This window comes from Stenella coeruleoalba (genome assembly GCF_951394435.1).
Source record: "Stenella coeruleoalba genome assembly, chromosome: X".
Lineage (NCBI taxonomy): Eukaryota > Metazoa > Chordata > Mammalia > Artiodactyla > Delphinidae > Stenella > Stenella coeruleoalba.
Window position 1 is genome coordinate 52,451,147 of NC_137152.1, and position 25,166 is coordinate 52,476,312.

The window sequence follows — 25,166 nt, forward strand, 5'->3', positions numbered from 1 at the left end:
AAGCTATTGCAATAAGACAAGAAAATGAAATAAAAGGTATATACATTGGGAAAGAAGAACTAACACTGTCCTTTTTTGCACATGACACAATTATGTATGTAGACAGCCCTAAAGAATATACAAAAATCTCTTGGAACTATTAATGAACTATAGCACAATTTCAGGATACAAGGTTAATATACAATAGTCAATTGTTTTCTTATATGCTAACGCTGAACATTCAGAATTTGAAATTTAAAACACAGTATCATTTACATTAGAAGAAAAAAATGAAGTATTTAGGTATAAATAAAAAAATATGTACAAGATACATTGATGAATACTACAAAACTCTAATGAATTAAGTCAAAGATCTAAATAAATGGAGAGATAGTCCACGTATAAATATAGGAAGACAATATTATCAACATGTCTGTTCTTCACAACTTGATCTATAGATTCAATGTAGTCCAATTCAAAATCCCTGCAGGCTATTTTCTAGATATCAACAAAGTGATTCTAAAATTTATATGGAGAGGCAAAAATATCCAGAATAGCCAACACAATACTGAGGGAGAAAAACAAATCAAAATATTGACACTATCTGACTTCAAATTACTGGTAAGTTATAGTAATCAGAACAGTATGGTATTGGTGAAAGAAAAAAACAAATAGATCAATGGAATGGAATTGAGAGCCTAAAATAAATCCACATAAACATATTCAACTGATCTTTGACAAAGGATCTAGGAAAATTCAATAGAGAAATGATAGTCTTTTCAAAAAATGGTGCTGGAACAACTGTATATCCCCATGCCAAAAAAAAAAAAAAAAAAGAATCTAGAGACAGACCTTACACCTTGCATAATAATTAACTCAAAATGGATTATAGAAGTAAATGTAAAACACAAAACTATAAAACTCCTAGAAAATAACATAAGAGATATTTTAGGTGACCTTGGATTTGGTGATGACGATTTAGATATAACACCAAAAGCATGATCCATGAAAGAGAATACTGATAAGTTTAATTTCATTAAAATTACAAACTTCTGCTCTGTGAAAAATTCTGTTGAGTGAAAAGATAAGCCACAGACTGGAAAAAAATCTTTGTAAAACATATCTGATAAAGGACAGGTATCTAAAATATACAAATAGCTTTTAAGATACAATAATATGAAAACAAACCCAACTGAAAACGGGCAAAAGATCTGAACAGACACCTCACCAAAGAAGATCTACAGATGGCATATAAAAAGATATTCTGCAACACACGGCATTAAGAAAATGCAAATTATAAAAGTAATGAGGTATCACTACACACCTACTAGAATGGCTAAAATCCAAAACATAGACAACATCAAAGGCTGGCTATAGTGTGGAGCGAGAAGAACTCTCATTCACTGATGGCAGAAATAAAAAAATAGTACAGCCACCTTGGAAGATAATTTGGCAGTTTCTTAAAAAGCAAAATATACTTTTACCATGCAGTTGAGTAATTGTGGTCTTTGATATTTAACTGAATTATTTGAAAAGTTATATACACAAAACCTGCACACAAATGTTTATAGCAGCTTTAATAGTAGTTGACAAAATTTGGAGGATTCCAAGATGTCCTTTGATAGGTGAATAGGTAAACAAATTGTAATACATCCACACAATGAAATATTAGTCAGTGCTAAAAAGAAATGGGCTATCAAGCTGTGAAAAGACACAGAAGAACCTTAAATGCACATTTCTAAGTGAAAGGAGCCAACCTGAAAAGGCTACATGCTATATAATTCCAACTATATGACATTCTGGAATAAGCAATAATATGGAAACCATAAAGAGATCACTGGCTACCAGGGGTCAGCCGGGGTATGGAACGAGGAAGTGATGAACAGGTGGTGCCTAGGGATCTTTAGGGCAGTGAAACTATGTTGTATGATAGTGTAATGATGGATTCATGTCATTATACACTTATCAAAATCTATAGAATGTGCAATGCATTGGCTCATCAACTGTATCAAATGTATCTCGCAAATGTTAATAATAGGGGTAACTGTATGCAGGGGATTAAGAATATATGAGAACTGTCTGTACTTATCATTCAATTTTTCTTTAAATCTAAAACTGCTCTAAAAATAGTCTCAATATTAAAAAAGAAGTGAGTGATCCAAGGTCCCCCAGCTTTGTTTTGATTAGACAAACACAAAGGCTGCATTCTTGCTCATTAGAAAAGCCACCAGGGACATCTAGATACAGCACCAAACTGCTAGGACACGCTAGAAGCTTTCATTGCAAAAGGCTCTAAAAGAATAAAGTTTGGACTGTGTCTGGGCTTCTAAAACCCACAGGTTCAGTAATTCTCTAGGAGGACTCAAAGGACTCCACATATAGTCATACACATGGTTAAGATTTATTTCTGTGAAAGGATACAAAGCAAAATCAGCAAAGAGAAAAGATGCATGGGATGAAGTCCAGCGAAAGCTAGGTTCAAGCTTCCAAGAGTTCTCTCTTAGTGCAGTCACACAGGAAATACTTAATTCCTCCAGCAACAAGTTATGACAACACATGAAATGCTGTGTACCAGAGAAGCTCATTAGATACTAAGTGCCCTAGGTATTAAATTGATTGCTGTACACAGGCTCCCTCTGCTGAGCATGTACCAAACTTCTCGACTCCCAGAAGAAAATAAGGTGTTTAGTATAAACCACATGGTTTGTACAGGCAGTCTAGGCACAAGGAGTCACTCTTACCACTTAGGGAAACTTTTATATCAGTGTAGGGTACTGTTTACCAACCAAGTTCCCAGAGACCAGCCAAGATGGGAACATATGTATATGTATAACTGATTCACTTTGTTATAAAGCAGAAACTAACACACCATTGTAAAGCAATTATACTCCAATAAAGATGTTAAAAAAAAAGAGCTAATCTTGTAAGCAGACTTTTCTAAGCATAGAAGTCTTGGGCCAGTTATGTTAACTCTTTTCTGCATAGGAACCCTGGCACAGAATAGAAGGAAAAGGAAGAAAGCAAAATTGTGCAAGAGGAAAATGGCAGATGACCCCAGACTAGTACTTCATTCCAGTTTATGGAAGAGAAGCAGTCCTTCAACCTTTCAACACTAACTCCATCTACCACTGAGTCTCTTGACTCATCACCTTCAAGTACCTCACATTCTGTGATGGATACTCACTAAATCAGGTGTCATGAGATGAGTTTCAGCTTTGCCACAGTCTGTGTGACCATGGACAAGATGATTTCTAAGCTCGTGTCTATGACTTCATTCAGTTGGGTATCTCTTTTTATACTTGAACATTCAATATCTCTATCTCTTACTGGATCTTTTATCCAAAACATAGATCCATTCTACCAGTAAATAAGTCTTAATCAGTTAATTCCTGTTTTTCCCTTCCCCAGTGCCACTTTTTCTGACTCAGAACTTCTCCCCTAGATCATTGCAATAGTTTCCTAAACTGGTTTTCTTGCTTCCCGTCTCTCCCGGATTTAATTCATCCTACAACTTCAACCAGTTTAAGATTCCTAAAATAGAATTGTACTCATATTGCTTGCACAACCAAAGGCCTTCAATAATTCTTCCACGGTCAACAGAATTAAAGCAAACTCCTGAGCCTACTACACCACAGTATCTCTACAACTTTCCTGATCCTTTCCTGTCTTTCACTATCCTCCAATAGTAATGCAAATTCTGGTCAAACCTTTAGCCAAACATTGTTTTCCATCCTTGGGGCCACTGCCCTCCACTATCCTCCAATAGTAATGCAAATTCTGGTCAAACCTTTAGCCAAACATTGTTTTCCATCCTTGGGGCCACTGCCCTCCACTTGAAAGGTCCATTTCTATATTTCTATCTGTCAAACACTTTACATATAATCACATTACCACCTCAAATTTAGAAGGGCAACATTCTTCCACAAAGGCAATTCTCCACGTCCAAATGTAAGTTTTTTATTCTCCAAATACCTTCATATCCCTACAAGGACACCACATACACATTACATTATGTAAAAAAAATTCTACTTATATAAGAGTCATGTGTGTTCTCATTTTAGCATCCTAACTGTAAGCTACAGAAGAGCAGGAAGTACGTCTTACTGTCTTTGTAGTCCTGTTGCAACCAGCATAGTGCCTGGCATGTGGTAGGCACTCACTGAGTAGTGGCTTCTTTGAACTGAAGTCAGTGGAAGTGCCATATAAGCTGTAGTCCCAGTGTAGGACCAAAAAGAAAAAAAAACAAACCCTACCATTGGAACATCTCATGGGAAAAAAGTAGATCTACTCCTGATCTATCAAATACAGCGCTAGTTTAACTCTATCCTAATATGTAATCTAGAATCAGAAACTTAGAACTGAAAAGGACTCTAGAGATCTTTGAGTACCACTCTTCCTTTGATAGATAGAGAAACTGAGGACAAAAAAGAAATATCCAAACTGTGAGTTTGTGGAGAAGGTGGCTTGAGAACTCAGGGCTCCTGAGTCATTGTCCATGGTTTTATCTGCAAGCACAACTATTATACATGGTTCTCTGCTGAGGCAGGGTATGAGGAAAGCCTTGCAATAGGAAGTTGCCATGTATCAAGGCACAGCTGGCAATAGAAGGCAGGGCAGGCTGTTTGAGCATACCTCTTGTAACTGAGATTCTTTCTTTTTGGAAGACAAATGTAAGTGCCGATCCAGCAAGGAATAAAACCTCTCTCCATCCTTTTCAAATTTCTTTTTCCGCTCCTAGAGGAGGGAGAGAAGGCACAGATTAACATGTCTACAATTTTAGTTCAGTCTGCTCAGAAATGAGAATGCATAACACAGTGTCAGGTTTCATGTGGTCAATCTCTCTAGTTCCCAGTAAGGAAAAAAAAAAGGCAAGAGAGAATTAATTTCTGCATTGGTCTCAGTAATTTCGGCTTCCTCAAACATAACCTTGAAAAATTCCAACTACACAAAGGGTAGTTCCTATTGGTATAGCTAAAGGCTCTGGGAGCTGCTGCTCAGAGAATGGCACTTAAAACACACCTGTGTGCAGGTTACCTTCTCTTCTCAATATTTTTCACATTCATTAACTACATTAATTTTTTAAAGGACAAAGAAGGAACACAATAGTGAACAGTGAATATACCTTTTAAATGTTAATCTACAGTGCATTTAGACAGCCAAATACTAAGTAAAATATCTCCAAGGCAATTGGAACCTAAGACTGCCTCTGTGAATGAGGAGTTCTTTGATATTGTTCAAGCATTTGAGTATTGCATATTAAAAGATGATGTTAAAGATGAGGAAAAAATCCCAGAAGGTTTAACTGAAAATAAAGAGTTGAAAAGCCTTATGAAGGATGGAGTACTCAGTCGTCACTCTCTTCAAGTATGAAATTTAATTAAGCTCTCTGCCTCTCAGCACAATAAGAAATCACACAGTCTCCAAAGGAGCACTAAGAATACTAGTTTGTCACAGATTAAGGCTGACATTCGGCAATCCTCTCAGCACCACGTTGAGAAATTCACGTAAAAGGCTTGTGTTGTCACATATGAAATCTAAACTCACTGAGCCCCTACAGTGTGCCAGGTATTCGAAGAAGCAGCACGGGGAACACATAGACAGAAAGAAAAAAATACCTCACCCATGGTTTATTTCTACAGGCAATCTGCTGCTGGGCAAGAAGCCAGCACAGAACTGAGGGACCTCTGATCTGTAAGGAATGTGCTTTTCACCAGAGGGAAAAAAGTAAAAGAGGAAGCTAACATTAACTGAGGCATACATCAGGCCAGGCAGGACATTAGGTACTTACTATTTTTTTTGAATTTTTGAATCTTATATATTTAATTTTTCTACAGCAGGTTCTTATTAGTTATCCATTTTATACATATTACTGTATATATGTCAATCCCAATCTCCCAATTCACCACACCAACACCCTCCCGTCACTTTCTCCGCTTGGTGTCCATAAGTTTGTTCTCTACATCTGTGCCTCTATTTATGCCCCCTGCAAACCGGCTCATCTGTACAATTTTTCTAGGTTCCACAAATATGGGTTAATACACGATATTTGTTTTTCTCTCTCTTACTTAACACTGTATGACAGTCTCTAGATCCATCCACGTCTCTACAAATGACACAATATTGTTCCTTTTTATGGCTGAGTAATATTCCATTGTATATATGTACCACATCTTCTATATCCATCTTCTATAGTCTGTCGATGGGCATTTAGGTTGCACTCATGACCTGGCTATTGCAAATGGTGCTGCAATGAACATTGGGTGCATGTGTCTCTTTGAATTATGGTTTTCTCTGGGTATATGACCAGTAGTGGGATTGCTGGGTCATAAGGTAATTCTATTTTTAGTTTTTTTAAGGAACCTCCACACTGTTCTCCATAGTGGCTGTATCAATTTACATTCCCACCAACAGTGCAAGAGGGTACCCTTTTCTCCACACCCTCTCCAGCATTTGTTGTTTGTAGATATTCTGATGATTCCCATTCTAACTGGTGTGAGGTGATATCTCATTGTAGTTTTGATTTGCATTTCTCTAATAATTAGTGATGTTGAGCAGCTTTTCATGAGCTACTTGGCAATCTGTATGTCTTCTTTGGAGAAATGTCTATTTAGGTCTGCTGCCCATTTTTGGATTTGTTTTTTGTTTTTTTTAATATTGAGCTCCATGAGCTGTTTATATATTTTGGAGATTAATCCTTTGTCCATTAATTTGGTGGCAAATATTTTCTCCCAATCTGAGGGTTGTCTTTTCATCTTGTTTATGGTTTCCTTTGCTCTGAAAAAGCTCTGAAGTTTCATTAGGTCCCATTTCTTTATTTATATTTTTATTTCCATTACTCTACGAGGTGGATCAAAAAAGATCTTGCTGTTATTTATGTCAAAGAGTGTTCTTCCTATGTTTTCCTCTAAGAGTTTTATAGTGTCCGGTCTTACATTTAGGTCTCTAAGCCATTTTGAGTTTATTTTTGTGTATGGTGTTAGGGAGTGTTCTAACTTAATTTTTTTTTTTTTTTTTGTGGTACACAGGCGTCTCACTGTTGTGGCCTTTCCTGTTGTGGAGCTCAGGCTCCAGACACGCAGGTTCAGCGGCCATGGCTCACGGGCCCAGCTGCTCCGTGGCATGTGGGATCTTCCCGGACCGGGGCAGGAACCCACGTCCCCTGCATCGGCAGGCAGACTCTCAACCACTGCGCCACCAGGGAAGCCCCTACCTTAATTCTTTTCCATGTAGCTGTCCATTTTCCCAGCACTGCTTAGTGAAGACACTGTCTTTTCTCCATTGTATATCCTTGCCTCCTTTGTCATAGATTAGTCGACCATAGGTGCGTGGGTTTATGGGTTTATCTCTGGGCTTTCTATCCTGTTCCATTGATCTATATTTCTGTGTTTGTGCCAGCACCATATTGTCTTGATTACTGTAGCTCTGTAGTATAGTCTGAAGTCACAGAGTATGATTCCTCCAGCTCCGTTTTTTCCCCTGAAGACTGATATGGCTATTTGGGGTCGTTTGTGTGTCTCCATACAAATTTTAATATTTTTGATCTAGTTCTCTAAAAAATGCCATTGGTAATTTGATAGGGATTGAATTGAATCTGTAGATAGCTTTGGGTAGTATAGTCATTTTCAAAATATTGCTTCTTCCAATCCAAGAACATGGAATATCTCTCCATCTGATTGTATCATCTTTAATTTCTTTCATCAGTGTCTTATAGTTTTCTGCATACAGGTCTTTTGTCTCCCTAGGTAGTTTTACTCCTAGATATTTTACTCTTTTTGTTGCAATGGTAAATGGGGGTGTTTCCTTAATTTCTCTTTCAGGTTTTTCATCATTAGTGTATAGGAATGCAAGAGATTCCTGTGCATTAATTTTGTATCCTGCAACATTACAAAATTCATTGATTAGCTCTAGTAGTTTTCTGGTGGCATCTTTAGGAATCTCTATGTATACTATCATGTCATCTGCGAACAGTATCAGTTTTACTTCTTCTTTTACAATTTGAATACCTTTATTTCTTTTTCTCCTCTAATTGCCATGGCTAGGACTTCCAAAACTATGTGAATGATAGTGGTGAGAGTGGACATCCTTGTATTCTTCCTCATCTTAGAGGAAACACTTTCAGTTTCTCACCACTGAGAATGATGTTTGCTGTGGGTTTTCCGTATATGGTCTTTATTATGTTGAGGTAGGTTCCCTCTATGCAAACTTTCTGGAGACTTTTTATCATAAATAGGTGTTGAATTTTGTCAAAAGCTTTTTCTGCATCTATTGAGATGATCATATGGTTTTTATTCTTCAGTTTGTTAATATGGTGTATCACACTGATTGATTTGCATATATTGAAGAATCCCTGAATCCCTGGGATAAATCCGACTTGATAATGGTGTATGATCCTTTAAATATGTTGTTGGATTCTGATTGCTAGTATATTGTTGAGGATTTTTGGATCCATATTCATCAGTGATATTGGTCTGTAATTTTATTTTTTTGTAGTATCCTTGTCTGGTTTTGGTATCAGGGTGATGGTGGCCTCATAGAATGAGTTTGGGAGTGACCCTTCCTGTGCAATTTTTTCAAAGAATTTGAGAAGGATGGGTGTTATCTCTTCCCTAATGTTTCACAGAAATCACCTGTGAAGCTGTCTGGTCCTGGACTTCTGTTTGTTGGAAGATTTGTTTTTCCTGCGGTACGCGGGTCTCTCACTGTTGTGGTCTCTCCTGTTGCAGAGCACAGGCTCCGGACGTGCAGGCTCAGTGGCCATGGCTCATGGGCCCAGCCGCTCCGCGGCATGTGGGATCTTCCCGGACCGGGGCACGAACCCGTGTCCCCTGCATCGGCAGGCAGACTCTCAACGACTGCACCACCAGGGAAGACTTGTTGGAATATTTTTAATCACTGTTTCAATTTCATTACTTGTGATTGGTCTGTTCAAATTTTCTTATTTTTCCTGGTTCTGTCATGGAAGGTTATACCTTTCTAAGAATTGGCCCACCATTTCTTCCAGGTTGTCCATTTTATTGGCATAGAGTTGCTTTTAGTAGTCTCTTAGGATGGTTTGTATTTCTGTGGTGTCTGTTGTAATTTCTGTTTTTTCATTTCTAATTTTATTGATTTGAGTCCTCTCCCTCTTTTTCTTGATGAGTCTGGCTAACGCTTTACCAATTTTGTTTATCTTCTCAAAGTACCAGCTACTAGTTCTATTGATCTTTGCTATTGTTCTCTTTGTCTCTATTTCATTTATTTCTCCTCTGATCTTCATGGTTTCTTTCCTTCTACTATCTTTGGGTTCTGTTTTTTCTTCTTTGTCTAGTTACTTTAGGTGTAAGGTTATACTGTTTACTTGAGATGCTTCTTGTTTCATGAGGTAGGCTTGTACTGCTATAAACTTCCCTCTTAGAACTGCTTTTGCTGCATCCCATATGTTTTGGATCATCGTGTTTTTGTTGTAATTTGTTTCTAGGTATTTTTTGGTTTCCTCTTTGATTTCTCAGTCATCTCTTGGTAATTTATTAACGTGTTGTTTAGCCTCCATATATTTGTGTTTTTTACATTATTTTCATTGTAACTGATTTCTAATCTCATAGCGTTGTGATCAGAAAAGATGCTTGATATGATTTCAATTTTCTTAAATTTACCGAGGCTTGATTTGTGACCCAAGATATGATCTATCCTGGAGAATGTTCCGTGTGCACTTGAGAAGAATGTGTAATCTGCTGTTTCTGGATGGAATGTCCTATAAATATCAATTAAATCTATGTGATCTATTGTGTCATTTAAAGCTTATGATTCCTTATTAATTTTCTGTTTGGATGATCTGTCCATTGGTGTAAGTGAGGTGTTAAAGTCCCCCACTATTACTGTGTTACTGTCGATTTCCTCTTTTATAGATGTTAGCAGTTGCCTTATGTATTGAGGTGCTCCTATGTTGGGTGCATATATGTTTATAATTGTTATATCTACTTCATGGATTCATCTGTTGATCGTTATGTAGTGTCCTTCCTTGCCTCTCATAACATTCTTTATTTTAAAGACTATTTTATCTGATATGAGTATTTCTACTTCAGCTTTCTTTTGGTTTCCATTTGCATGGAATATCTTTTTCCATCCTCCCACTTTCAGTCTGTATGTGTCCCTAGGTCTGAAGTGGGTCTCTTGTAGACAGCATATATATGGGTCTTGCTGTGTATCCATTCAGCAAGCCTGTGTCTTTTGATTGGAGCATTTAATACATTCACGTTAAAGGCAATTATTGACATGTATGCTCCTATTACCATTTTCTTAATTGTTATGTGTTTGTTTTTGTAGGTCATTTATTTCTCTTGTGTTTCCCACTTAGAAGTTCCTTTACCATTTGCTGTAGAGCTGGTTTGGTGGTGCTGAATTCTCTTAGCTTTTACTTGTCTGTAAAGCTGTTGATTTCTCCATCGAATCTGAATGAGATCCTTGCGGGGTAGATTAATCTTGGTTGTAGTTTCTTCCCTTTCATCACTTTAAATAGATCATGCCACTCCCTTCTGGCTTGTAGAGTTTCTGCTGATAAATGAGCTGTTAACATTATGCGAGATCCACTGTATATTATTTGTCATTTTTCCCTTGTTACTTTCAGTAATTTTTCTTTGCCTTTAATTTTTGTCACCTTGATTACTATGTGTCTCAGTGTGTTTCCTCTTCGGTTTATCCTGCCTGGGACTCTCTGTGCTTCCTGGACTTCATTGACTATTTCTGATCCCATGTTAGGGAAGTTATTGACTATAATCTCTTCAAATATATTCTCGGGTCCTTTCTCTCTCTATTCTCCTTCTGGTACCCCTATTATGTGAATGTTGTTGCATTTAATCTTGTCCCAGAGGTATCTTAGGCTTTCTTCATTTCTTTTCATCCTTTTTTCTTTATTCTTTTCTGCAGCAGTGAATTCCACCATTCTGTCTTCCAGATCAGTTATCCGTTTCTCTGCCTCAGTTATTCTGCTACTGATTCCTTCTAGTGTATTTTTCATTTCAGTTATTGTATTGTTCATCTCTGTTTCTTTGTTCTTTTATTCTTCTAGGTCTTTGTTAAACATCTCTTGCATCTTCCCGATCTTTGCCTCCATTCTTTATCCGAGGTCCTGGATCATCTTCACTATCATTATTATAAATTCTTCTTCTGGAAAGTTTCCTATCTCCACTTCAGTTAGTTGTTTTTCTGGGGTTTTATCTTGTTCCTTCTTATGGTACATAGCCCTCTGCCTTTTCCTCCTGTCTATCTTTCTGTGAATGTGTTTTTTGTTCCACTGCAGATTGTATTTCTTCTTGCTTCTGCTGTCTGCTCTGTGGTGTATGAGGCTTCTGCTGTCTGCTCTGTGGTGTATGAGGCTTCTGCTGTCTGCTCTGTGGTGTATGAGGCTATCTAAGAGGCTTGTGCAAGTTTCCTGATTGGATAGACTGGTGGTGGGTAGAGTTGGGTGTTGCTCTGGTGGGCAGAGCTCAGTAACACTTTAATCCACTTGTCTGCTGATGGGTGGTGCTGGGTTCCCTCCCAGTTGATTGTTTGGACTCAGGCGACCCAACAAGGTAATATACCCAGCTCTTTGGTGGGGCTAGTGGCGGAGTCTGGGTGGGCTCACACCAAGGAGTACTTCCCAAAACTCTGTTGCCAATGTCCTTGTCCTCATGGTGAGACACAGCAACTCCTCACCTCTGCAGGAAACCCTCCAACACCAACAGGTAGGTCTGGTTCAGTCTCCAATGGGGTCACTGTTCCTTACCCTGGGTCCCAATGCACACACTACTTTGTGTGTGCCCTCCAAGAGTGGAGTCTCTGTTTCCCCCATTCCTGTTGAAGCCCTGCAATCAAATCCTGCTAGCCTTCGAAGTTTGATCCTCTAGGAATTCCCCCTCCCGTTGCCGGACCCCCAGGTTGGGAAGCCTGATGTGGGGCTCAGAACCTTCACTCCAGTGGGTGCACTTCTGTGGTATAAGTGTTCTGCATTTTGTGAGTCACCCAGCCAGGCATTATGGGATTTGATATTATTGTGGTTGCACCCCTCCTACTGTCTTATTGTGGCTTCTCCTTTTCTTTGGATGTGGAGTATATTTTTTGGTGAGTTCCAGTGTCTTCCTATAAATGACTGTTCAGCAGTTAGCTGTGATTCTGGTGCTTTCTCAACAGGGAGTGAGCGCACACCCTTCTACTCCGCCATCTTGAACCAATCTCCCGTGTTCGGTACTTAAAATCTATATCTCATTTAGTATTCACAACCCTGAAAAGTACATACTGTAAAGGAAATTAACGTTCTAAAATGGTGAACTAACTTGCTGTAGGTCATATAGCATACAAGTCTGATTTATTCTACATAGTCAAATAGGGCCCAGATGATCATGCAAGGAATTACACTCAGGAGGCTTATGAATAATCAGGGAACCTTGTCTATAGTCTTAGCCCTAACTAAGATACCAAAGCAATTGAGATACAAAATTTCACACAAAAGATAGTAGGGGAAATGGTTCCTTCAGGTACTGAATTTATTTAAAGTAGCAACTGTTTGAAGAAAGCATGGGAGACAGAAAATGTCAGGGACTTCTCTAGGAATAAAGCTCTGTGGGTCACTTTCTCTTCCACTTCCATTTTTAAAATAAAAACTATGAGATAGAATTCATGTATCATAAAATTCACCATTTTAAAGTGGATAATTCAGTTTTTAGTATATTAATTAAGTTGCACAACCATCACTGCTATCTAATTTCAAAATATTTCTATCAATCACCTCAAAAAAAAAAAAACATACCTATTAGTAATCATTCCCTGTTCCTCCGTCCTTCCCCTCAATAACCACAATTTACTTTGTGTCTCTGTGAATTTGCCTACACTAGACATTTACTATAACTGGAATCATATAATATGTGGCCTTTGGTGACTCTCTTTTTACACTTAAAATAATGTTTTCAACGTTTATCCCTGTTGATTGACCCTTTGCATTTACAGTTGACTGTTGAACAACATGGGGGTTAGGGATCCCAAATCTCCGTATAATTGAAAATCTACATATAACTTATAGTCCACTGTCCGTACACATGGATCCACCATATCCACAGATCTGCATCTGCAGATTCAACCAACCACAGACTGCATACTACTATAATATTAACTATTGAAAAAATCCACGTATAAGTGGACCCATGGAGTTCAAACCAATGTTGTTCAACGGTCAACTGTATATTCTATGGAGAAATGTTTATTGAATTATTTTGCCCATTTTTAAATTTGGTTTAATCTCTGTATTTCTCCAAAGAAGAAATGCAGATGGACAAAAGCACATGAAAAGATATTTTGGGTTGCCTTGGCACTTTCTTAGTAGTGCCCTTTGAAGCATAAATATTTCTAATTTGTGAAGTCTATCTAGCTGGAAAATTTTTTTCTTTGCTTACTTGTGTTTTGGTGTCATATCTCAGAAACATGGCTGATCTAAGGTCATGAAGGTTTACACCTATATTTTCTTCTAAGAGTTTTATAATTTTCAGGGTTTTTTTAAACATCTTCATTTGACTATAATTGCTTTACAATGGTGGGTTAGTTTCTAGTTTGTAACACAGTGAATCAGTAATACATATACATATGTTCCCATATCTGTTCCCTCTTGCATCTCCCTCCCTCCCACCCTCCCTATCCAACCCCTCTATGTGGTCACAAAGCACAGAGCTGATCACCCTGTGCTATGCAGTGGCTTCCAACTAGCTATTTTACATTTGGTAGTGTATATATGACCATGTCACTGTCTCACTTTGTCACAGCTTACCCTTCCCCCTCTCCATATCCACAAGTCCATTCTCTAGTACATCTGTGTCTTCATTCCTGTCTTACCCCTAGGTTCTTCATGACCTTTTTACTTCTTAAATTCCATATATATGTGTTAGCAAATGGTATTTGTTTTTCTCTTTCTGACTTACTTCACTCTGTATGACAGATTCTAAGTCTATCCACCTCACTACAAATAACTCAATTTTGTTTCTTTTTATGGCTGAGTAATATTCCACTGTATATGTGTGCCACATCTTCTATATCCATTCATCTTTTGATGGACACGTAGGTTGCTTCCATATCCTGGCTATTGTAAATACAGCTGCAAAGAACATTTTGATACATGATTCTTTTTTTTTTTTTGTGGTACATGGGCCTCTCACTGTTGTGGCCTCTCCCATTGCGGAGCACAGGCTCTGGGTGCACACGCTCAGAAGCCATGGTTCATGGGCCAAGCCACACCGTGGCACGTGGGATCCTCCTGGACCGGGGCACAAACCTGCATCCCCTGCATCGGCAGGCGGATTCTCAACTACTGCGCCACCAGGGAAGCCCCATGACTCTTTTTGAATTATGGTTTCCTAAGGGTACTTGCCCAGTAGTGGGATTTCTGGATCGTATGGTAGTTCTATTTTTAGTTTTCTAAGGAACCTCCAGACTGTTCTCCATCGGGGCTGTATCAGGTTACATTCCCACCAACAGTGCAAGAGTGTTCTCTTTTCTCCACACCCTCTCCAGCATTTATTGTTTCTAGATTTTTTAATGACGGCCATTCTGACGGGTGTGAGATGATATCTCTTTGTAGTTTTGGTCTCCATTTCTCTAATGATTAATGATGTTGAGTGAATCTTACATGTGTTTGTTAGTAATCTGTATATCTTCTTTGGAGAAATATCTGTTTAGGTCTTCTGCCCAATTTTGGACTGGGTTGTTTCTTATTTTGACATTGAGCTGCATGAGCTGCCTGTAATTTTGGAGATTAATCCTTTCTCAGTTGCTTCATTTGCAAATATTTTCTTCCATTCTGAGGGTTGACATTTGGTCTTGTTTATGGTTTCCTTTGCTGCGCAAAAGCTTTTAAGTTTCATTAGGCCCCATTTGTTTATTTTTATTTCCATTTCTCTAGGAAATAAAATAATGGGTCAGAAAGGGTCTTGCTGTGATTTATGTCATAGAGTGTTCTGCCTATGTTTTCCTCTAAGAGTTTGATAGTGTTTGGCCTTACATTTAGTTCTTTAATCCATTTTGAGTTTATTTTTGTATATTCTGTTAGGCAGTTTTTTAATTTCATACTTTCACATATACCAGTCCAGTTTTCCCAGCACCACTTATTGAAGAGGCTATATTTTCTCCACTGTATATCCTTGCCTCCTTTCTCAAACATAAGGTGACCATATGTGCGTGGGTTTAAATCTGGGCTTCCTGTCCTGTTCCGTTGATCTATATTTCTGTTTTTCTGACAGTACCATATCGTCTTGATGACTGTAGATTTGTAGTATAATCTGAAGTCAGGGAGCCTGATTCCTCCAGCTCCATTTTTCATTCTCAAGATTGCTGTGGCTACTCGGGGTCTTTTGTGTTTCCATACAAATTGTGAAATTTTTAGTTCTAGTTCTGTGAACAATGCCAGTGGTAGTTTGATAGGGATTGCATTGAATCTGTAGATTGCTTTGGGTAGTAGAGTCATTTTCACAATGTTGATTCTTCCAATCCAAGAACATGGTATATCTCTCCATCTATTTGTATCATCTTTAACTTCCTTCATCAGTGTCTTATGATTCTCTGCATACAGGTCTTTTTTCTCCTTAGGCAGGTTTATTCCAAGATATTTTATTCTTTTTGTTGCAATAGTAAATGGGAGTGTTTTCTTAATTTCACTCTCAGATTTTTCATCATTAGTGTGTAGGAATGCCAAAGATTTCTGTGCATTAATTTTGTATCCTGCTACTTTACCAAATTCATTGATTAGCTCTGGTAGTTTTCTGTTTGCATCTTTAGGATTCTCTATGTACAGTATCAGGTCATCTGCAAACAGTGACAGTTTTACTTCTTCATTTCCAATTTGGATTCTTCTTATTTCCTTTTGTTCTATGATTGCTATGGCTAAAACTTCCAAAACTATGTTGAATAAGAGTGGTGAGAGTGGGCAACCTTGTCTTGTTCCTGATCTTAGTGAGAACGATTTCAGTTTTTCACCATTGAGAATGATGTTGGCTGTGGGTTTGTCATATATGGTCTTTATTATGTTGAGGAACGTTCCCTCTATGCCTAGTTTCTGCAGGGTTTTTATCATAAATGGGTGTTGAATTTTGTCAAAAGCTTTCTCTGCATCGATTGAGATGATCACATGGTTTTTCTCCGTCAATTTGTTAATATGCTGTATCACATTGATTGATTTGCATATATTGAGGAATCCTTGCATTCCTGGAATAAAACGCACATGATCATGGTGTATTATCCTTTTAATATGCTGTTGGATTCTGTTTGCTACTATTTTGTTGAGGATATTTGCATCTATGTTTATCAGTGATATTGGCCTGTAGTTTTCTTTCTTTGTGACATCTTTGTCTGGTTTTGGTATCAGGGTGATGGTGGCCTCATGGAATGAGTTTGGGAGTATTCCTCCATTTGCTGTATTTTGGAAGAGTTTGAGAAGGATAGGTGTTAGCTCTTCTCTAAATGTTTGAAAGAATTCACCTGTGAAGACATCTGATCCTGCGTTTTTGCCTGTTGGAAGATTTTTAATCACAGTTTCAATTTCAGTGCTTGAGATTGGGGTGTTCATATTTTCTATGTCTTCCTGGTGCAGTCCTGGCAGGTTGTGCATTTCTAAGAATTTGTCCATTTCTTGCAGGTTGTCCTATTGGCATAGAGCTGCTTGTAGTAATCTCTCAAGATCCTTTTAATTTCTGCACTGTCAGCTGTTACTTCTCCTTTTTCATTTCTAATTCTATTGATTTGAGTCATCTCCCTTTCTTTCCTGAAGAGTCTGGCTAATGCTTTATCAATTTTGTTTATCTTCTCAAAGAACCAGCTTTTAGTTTTATTGATCTTTGCTATCGTTTCCTACATTTCTTTTTCATTTATTTCTGATCTGATCTTTATGATTTCTTTCCTTCTGCTAACTTTGTGGGTTTTTTGTTCTTCTTTCACTAATTGCTTTAGGAGCAAGGTTAGGTTGTTTATTTGAGATGTTTCCTGTTTCTTAAGGTAGGATTATATTGCTATAAACTTCCCTCTTAGAACTGCTTATTCTGCATCCCATAGGTTTTGGTCGTCGTTTCTCCATTGTCATTTCTCCCTAGGTATTTTTTGATTTCCTCTTGGATTTCTTCAGTGATCACTTGGATATTAAGTAGTGTGCCGTTTAGCCTCTATGTGTTTGTACTTTTTACAGATCTTTTCCTGTAATTGATATCCAGTCTCATAATGCTGTTATCGGAAAAGATACTTGATACAATTTCAATTTTCTTAAATTTACCAAGGCTTGATTTGTGACCCAAGATATGATCTATCCTGGAGAATGTTCCATGAGCACTTGAGAACAGTGTGTATTCTGTTGTTTTAGGATGGAATGTCCTATAAATATCAATTAAGTCCATCTTGTTTTATGTATCTTTTAAAGCTTGTGTTTCCTTATTTGTTTTCATTTTGGATGATCAGTCCATTGGGGAAAGTGGGGAGATAACGTTCCCTAATATGATTGTGTTACTCTCCATTTCCCATTTTATGGCTGTTAGTATTTTCCTTACGTATTGAGGTGCTCCTATGTTGGGTGCATAAATATTTACAATTGTTACATCTTCTTCTTGAATTGATCCCTTGATCATTATGCACTGTCCTTCTTTAACTCTTGTAATCGTCTTTATTTTAAAGTCTATTTTGTCTGATACGAGAATTGCTACTGCAGCTTTCTTTTGATTTCCACTTGCATGGAATATCTTTTTCCATCCCTTCTCTTTCAGTATTTATGTGTCCCTAGGTCTGAAGTGGGTCTCTTGTAGGCAGCATATATTCGTGTCTTGATTTTGTATCCATTCAATGAGTCTGTGACTTTTGGTGGGAGCATTTAATCCATTTACATTTAAGGTAATTATTGATATGTATGTTCCTGTTCCCATTTTCTTAATTGTTTGGGGTTTGTTATTGTAGTTCTTTTACTTCTCTTGTATTTCCTGCCTAGAGAAGTTCCTTTAGCATTTGTTGTAAATCTGGTTTGGTGGCGCTGAACTATCTCAGCTTTTGTTTGTCTGTAAAGGTTTTAATTTCTCCATCAAACCTGAATGAGATCCTTGCTGGGTAGACTAGACGTTGCAGTTTTTTCACCTTCATCACCTTAAGTATGTCCTGCCACTCCCTTCTGGTTTGGAGAGTTTCTGCTGAAAGTTCAGCTGTTAACCTTATGGGGATTCCCTTGTGTGTTATTTGTTGTTTTTCCCTTGCTGCTTTTAACATGTTTTCTTTGTATTTAATTTTTGATAGTTTGATTAATATGTGTCATGTCGTGTTTCTCCTTGGATTTATCCTGTATGGGACTCTCTGTTCTTCCTGGATTGATTAATTATTTCCTATCCCATATTTGGGAAATTTGCAACTATAATCTTTTCAAATATTTTCTCAGTCCCTTTGTTTTTCTCTTCTTCTGGGAGCCCTATAATTCGAATGTTGGTGTGTTTAATGTTGTCCCAGAAGTCTCTGAGACTGTCCTCAGTTCTTCTCATTCTTTTTTCTTTATTCTGCTCTGCAGTAGTTATGTCCACTATTTTATCTTCCAGGTCACGTATCTGTTCTTCTGCCTCAGTTATTCTGCTATTGATTCCCTCTAGATAATTTTTAGTGCCATTTCTTGTGTTGTTCATCATTGTTTGCTCTTTAGTTCTTCTAGGTCTTTGTTAAACGTTTCTTGAATTTTCTGTATTCTATTTCCAAGATATTGGATCATCTTTACTATCATTATTCTGAATTCTTTTCCAGGTAGACTAACTATTTCCTCTTCATTTATTAGGTTTGGTGGGTTTTTACTTTGCTCCTTCATCTGCTGTGTGTTTTTCTGTCTTCTCATTGTGCTGAACTTACGGTGTTTGCAGTCTCTTTTTCGCAGGCTGCAGGTTCATAGTTCCTGTTTTTGGTGTCTGTCCCCATTGTCTAAGCTTTGTTCATTGGGTTGTGTAGGTTTCCTGGTGGAGGGGACTAGTACCTGTGTTCTGGTGGATGAGGCTGGATCTTGTCTTTCTGGTGGGCAGATCCACGTATGGTGGCGTGTTTTGGGGTGTCTGTGGCCATATTATGATTTTAGGCAGTCTCTCTGCTAATGGACTGGGTTGTGTTCCTGTCTTGCTAGTTGTTTGGTATAGGGTGTCCAGCACTGTAGCTTGCTGGTCATTGAGTGAAGCTGGGTCTTGGCGTTGAGATGGAGATCTGTGGGAGATTTTCGTCGTTTGATATTATGTGGAGCTGGGAGTTCCCTTGTGGACCAGTGTCCTGAAGTTGGCTCTCCCACCTCAGAGGCACAGCACTGACTCTGGGCTGGAGCACCAAGAGCCTTTCATTCACACAGCTCAGAATAAAAGGGAGGAAAAATAGAAAGAAAGAAAGAAAGAAAGAAAGAAAGAAAGAAAGAAAGAAAGAAAGAAAGAAAGAAAGGAAGAAAGAAAGAAAGAAAGAAAGAAAGGAAGAAAGAAAAGGAAGAAAGAAAGAAAGAGAGAGAGAGAGAAAGGAAGGAAGGAAGGAAGAAAGAAAGAAGGAAAGAAAAAGAAAGAAAGAAAGAAAGAAAGAGGAAAAAATAAACTGAAGTAAAATAAAGTTATTAAAATAAAAAATATTATTAAGAAAACAATTTTAAAATTAAAAAAAAATGGATGGACAGATCCCTAGGACAAATGATGAAAGCAAAAAAATTTTAAAAAGTAAAAAAGAAACAAACAAAAAAAAAACCCAGACAGATATAACCTTGGGACAAATGGTAAAAGCAAAGCTATACAGACAAAATCACACACAGAAGCATACACATACACACTCACAAAAAGATAAAAGGGGAAAAAATAATATATCTTTGTTCCCAAATTCCACCTCCTCTATTTGGGATGATTCATTGTCTATTCAGGTATTCCACAGATGCTGAGTGCATCAAGTTGATTGTGGAGATTTAATCTGCTGCTCCTGAGGCTCCTGGGAGAAATTTCGCTTTCTCTTCTTTGTTTGCACAGCTCCCAGTGTTCAGCTTTGGATTTGGACCCACCTCTGTGTGTAGGTCGCCTGAGGGCATCTGTCCTTCGCTCAGACAGGACAGGGTTAAAGGAACAGCTGATTCTGGGGCTCTGGCTCACTCCAACCGGGGGGAGGGAGGGGAAAGCCTGGAGTAGCAGAAGCCAGCATGACGTTGCCCCAGCCTGAGGTGCCTGGTGCGTTCTCCTGGGAAAGTTGTCCCTGGATCACAGGACCCTGGCAGTGGCGGGCTGCACAGGCTCCCAGGAGGGGCAGGGTAGATTTTGACCTGTGTTTGCTCACAGGCTTCTTGGTGGCTGCAGCAGCAGCCTTAGCGTCTCATGCCCGTCTCTAGGGTCCGCGTTGATAGCCGCGACTCAGGCCCGCTTCCGGAACTCTTTTAAGCAGCGCTCTTAATACCCTCTTCTCGCACACCAGGAAACAAAGAGACAAGAAAAAGTGTCTTGCCTCTTTGGCAACTCCATACTTTTTCCCGGATTCCCTCCCAGCTAGCCGTGGCACACTAGCCCCCTTCAGGCTGTGTTCATGCAGCCAAACCCAGTCCTCTCCCTGGGATCTGACTGAAGCCCAAGCCTCACCTCCCAGCCCCCACCCACCCCGGCAGGAGACCAGACAAGCCTCTAGGGCTGGTGAGTGCTGACTGGCACTGATCCTCTGTGTGGGTATTCTCCGCTTTGCCCTCCGCACCCCTATTGCTGGCTCTTCTCCGTATCTCCGAAGCTCCCCCCTCCGCCACCTGCAGTCTCTGACCGCGAAGAGCCTTCCTAGTGTGTGGAAACCTTTCCTCCTTCACGGCTCCCTCCCACTGGTGCAGGTCCCGTCCCTATTCTTTGTCTCTGTTTCTTCTTTATTCTTTTGCCTTACCCGGGTACGTGAGGAGTTTCTTGCCTTTTGGGAGGTCTGAGGTCTTCTGCCAGCATTCAGTAGGTGTTCTATAGGAGCAGTTCCACATGTAGATGTATTTCTGATATATCTGTGGGGAGCAAGGTGATCTCCGCATCTTACTCTTCCACCATCTTGAAGCTCTAATCCAATTTTCAGTTTTAATTTTTTTAACACAGTATGATCTAGGGCCCCATCTTCATTCTTTTGCATGTGAATATCCAGTAGACTTAGCATCATTTGTTCAAAAGACCATTCTTTCCCATTCAATTGTTTTGGTAACCTCTTAAAATATCAATTAGCCATAAACATATATGTTTATTTCTGGACTCTCAGTTCTATTCTATTGATCTATAAGTGTATCTTTATGTCAGCACCACACTGTGTTGATTACTATAGGTTTGTGGTAAGTTTTAAAATTAAAAATTGTGAATTTTTTCAAAATTTCTTTTTCCATTTGGTTCTTTCTATTTGGATTTTAAGGTCACCATATCAATTTTTACAAAATGGTCAGCTGATATTTTACTAGATATTTGCATTGAATCTATATATATTTTGTATTACCATCTTAACAATATTGTCTTCTGATTCATGAACATGGAACTTCTTTCTATTTATTGAGGTCCTCCTTAATTTCTTCCAATGATGTTTTGTACTTTTTAGTGTACAAGTCTTGGACTTATTTTGTTAAATTTATGCCTCAGTACTTTACTCTTTTTGATACTACTGTAAATGGGATTGTTTTCTTAATTTAGTTTTCAAGTTATTCATTAATAGTGTCTAGAATTTCAATGTACTTTTGTATACTGATCTTGTATCCTGCAACCTTGTTGTACCCATTTATTAGTTCTAACTGTGTGTGTGTGTGTGTGTGTGTGTGCACATGTATGTGTATGTCTGTGTATTCCTTAGGATTTCCTATATACAAGATAATCTGCAAATAGATATAGTACTCCCTCTTCAGACAGAGAACGACAAATACTGTATGATACTCCTTATACATGGAATGTAAAAAATAAAACAAAGTAGTGAATATAACAAAAAGGAAATAGACTCACAGATACAGAGAACAAACTAGTTATTAGCAGTGGGGAGAGGGGAGTGGGAGGGGTAATATAGGGGTATTAGGTTAAGAAGTACAAACTATTATGGATAAGCTACTCAGATATATTGTACACCACTGGAAATATAGCCAATTTTTATAATAACTATAAATGACACATAACCTTTAAAAATTGTGAATAACTATATTGTACACCTGTAACATATAATATTGTAATTCAAATATACTTCAATTAAGTAAAGAAGAACTTTCATTTCAGGGTCAATTTGACTGCAAGTACCAAATGTAACAGAGGTTCCAATCAAGAATCACTTCTATACTCAGGTCAAAATGCTGCATTAAGACAGTTCTGGACTGATGAATAAGGGAAAGAACTACTATGTTGAAAAGACACATTTTCCAAGCAGTATGTGATGCTCTTCAATATATGTTATTTAATTGAAATATTCATATCAACCCTGAATGCTAGGTTTAATTTCTTAAATTCTAATATTGAATAGAAATTTATACAGAATCACAGACAGAAGAGAGGAAACAGAGCCTAGGAATTTGATTGCATCATTACACGCATAATGCTCACATAACCACATAAGTAGCATTCAAGGATAAGACATTTTTTAAAACTCTTTTGTTATTCAAATAATCATCTAGCTCCATGTAGTAAGTTAAGACAAGCAGCAATCCCCAGTCCTCCTTCTCCTATTTCTTCTTTCCCAGAAGCAACCACTTTCATCTCTTTAAGCCAATTATTCTAGAATTTCCATCCAAATCTCTAGTATCTCAAAATAAATGTTTATATTGCTGTTACTAACTTTTAAGTTTTATGCATTATCTATTAGCATATGTATCAGTAAAGAAGATGAGAATTTAGCTCCATTTCTTCTCACCATCTCATTACTACCACCACCACCTTTGCTCCCCTACCCAAACACACTTCCCCATATTTCCAATATACTCTTATTATAATTTTGGTTTGATTCATATTAAGTATCTATATTCATTATTATGACTATCTAAATACAACTTATAACTGATGTATATAATGGAATATGAGTAATCTTATTTTCTTGTACAATTTTTATATAATGTAAAGGTGCCTATTATCTTTTCTGTTTTGCTTTATTTGGTTGGTAATTTTGAATGCACGTAGAATTAAATCTCTAACGCTACTCCAGTTCTCTAAATCTCCTCTCAAAACATCCATTCATATCATTTCAATACAACCTGGAACCTTCTGGTAGCTCTAATCTGAAATTTTTTGCCTTTTATGCATAGTTCCTAGTTGTCATTTTGGAACATTCTTCCACATTCATCCTGGGGTATTCCATTTGAAACTCTAATATGTTGGTATACTTTTCCCCCAGTATTACCTGTTTTCATTTTTCTTTCATTGCTCACTTTTTATGATGAACCCATTCACCTGTAGCTTTCTAGAAAAGGGTACATATGTCAGTTTTTGAGACCTTCAATATGCAAAATTTTCTTTATCCTCCTATTTGATTGGTATTTTGGCTAAATACTGAATGATAGATTGGCAGGATTGAGTCTTGGTTCCAGATATTTTGATGGTGTCAGATTTCCTGAAGATGTCCTTAAGTAAAGTCTAGCTCCATCCATTTTGGTGGGTACTTGGAGGACCCTTTCAATCCTCAGATGCAGCTCTTTCAGTTCTGAGAAAAACCTTTCAGTCGTTTCATGTATAACTTCCTCCCCACTATTTTATCTTTACACACTTCCTTTTATTTTGATCTCCTAAGACAGAACTTTTACTTTTCTATTTTCTTCTTAATCCTCCATAACTTTCACTTTTTGTCCTACTTTAAATTTTTTTCTTAACTTTGCCTTCCAAACTTTCTACTCAGTTATTCAACTTCGCTATCATATTTTTTTTTAATTTTGAAACTTTCTTACTCATTCTCTGTTACACACATGAAGTTCTTGATTAAGATGCAGTCATCTACTTGAAAATATTAAAATATTGAATTTAAATATTTGATTTATTCTACATTGAAATATAGTTGACTAACAATGTTATGTTACTTTCTTTTTTTTTCTTTCTGTTCTAAACATCTTTATTGGAGTATAATTGCTCTATAATGGTGTGTTAATTTCTGCATTATAAGAGGGTGAATCAGACTTCCAGGAAGATGGCGGAAGAGTAAGACGCGGAGATCACCCTCCTCTCCACAGATACACCAGAAATACATCTACGCGTGGAACAACTCCTACGGAGCACCTACTGAACGCTGGCAGAAGACCTCAGACCTCCCAAAAGGCAAGGAACCCCCCACGTACCTGGTTAGGGCAAAAGAAAAAACCAAACAGAGACAAAAGGATAGGGATGGGTCCTGCACCAGCGGGAGAGAGCTGTGAAGGAGGAAAAGTGTCCACACACTAGGAAGCCCCTTCGCGGGTGGAGACTTCGGGAGGCGGAGTGGGGGAGCTTGGGAGCTGCGGAGGAGAGCACAGCAACAGGGGTGCGGAGAGCAAAGCGGACAGATTCCAGCGCAGAGGATCGGGCCAACCGGCATTCACCAGCCGAGAGGCTTGTCTGCTCGCCTGCTGGGGCGGGCGGGACTGGGAGCTGAGGCTCCGGCTTTTGTCGGAGCGCCGGGAGAGGACTGAGATTGGCGGCGTAAACACAGCCTGCAGGGCGTTGGTGCGCCGCGGCTGACCAGGAGAGAGTCCGGAGAGGGGTCTGGACCTGCCGAAGAGGCAAGAGACTTTTACCTCCCTCTTTGTTACCTGGTGCACGAGGAGAGGGGATTAAGAACGCTGCTTGAGAGAGCTCCAGGGATGGGCGCGAGCTGCGGCTAAGAGTGCGGAGCCCAGAGACGGACATGGGACGCTAAGGCCGCTGCTGCTGCCACCAGGAGGCCTGTGTGCGAACACAGGTCACTAGCCACACGCCCTTCCGGGGAGCCTGTGCAGCCTGCCACTGCCAGGGTCCCGGGATCCAGGGACGGCTCCCCCGGGAGAATGCATGGCGCGCCTCAGGCTGCAACGTCACGCCAGCCTCTGCCGCTGCAGGCCCGCCCCACACTCCGTGACCCTCCCTACCCCCCGGCCTGGGTGAGCCAGAGCCTCCGAATCAGCGGCTCCTTTAACCCCGTCCTGTCTGAGCAAAGAACAGACGCCCTCCGGCGACCGACACGCACAGGCGGGGCCAAATCCAAAGCTGAGCCCCTGGGAACTGTGAGAACAAAGAAGAGAAAGGGAAATCTCTCCCAGCAGCCTCAGAAGC

The 25,166-nt window shown here is 38.8% G+C and overlaps 1 protein-coding gene across 4 annotated transcripts in view; it reads right to left on the bottom strand.

The window, feature by feature from the left end:
- The window catches only part of OPHN1 (oligophrenin 1), a 599,351-nt gene that overhangs the window by 266,680 nt on the left and 307,505 nt on the right, over window positions 1-25,166 (bottom strand). For all 4 annotated transcript variants that reach the window (XM_079910490.1, XM_079910489.1, XM_079910488.1 and 1 more), the window contains exon 6: window positions 4,612-4,713. In XM_079910490.1, the coding sequence (XP_079766616.1) occupies window positions 4,612-4,713 (102 nt within the window). The remainder of the gene's footprint in view (window positions 1-4,611; window positions 4,714-25,166) is intronic.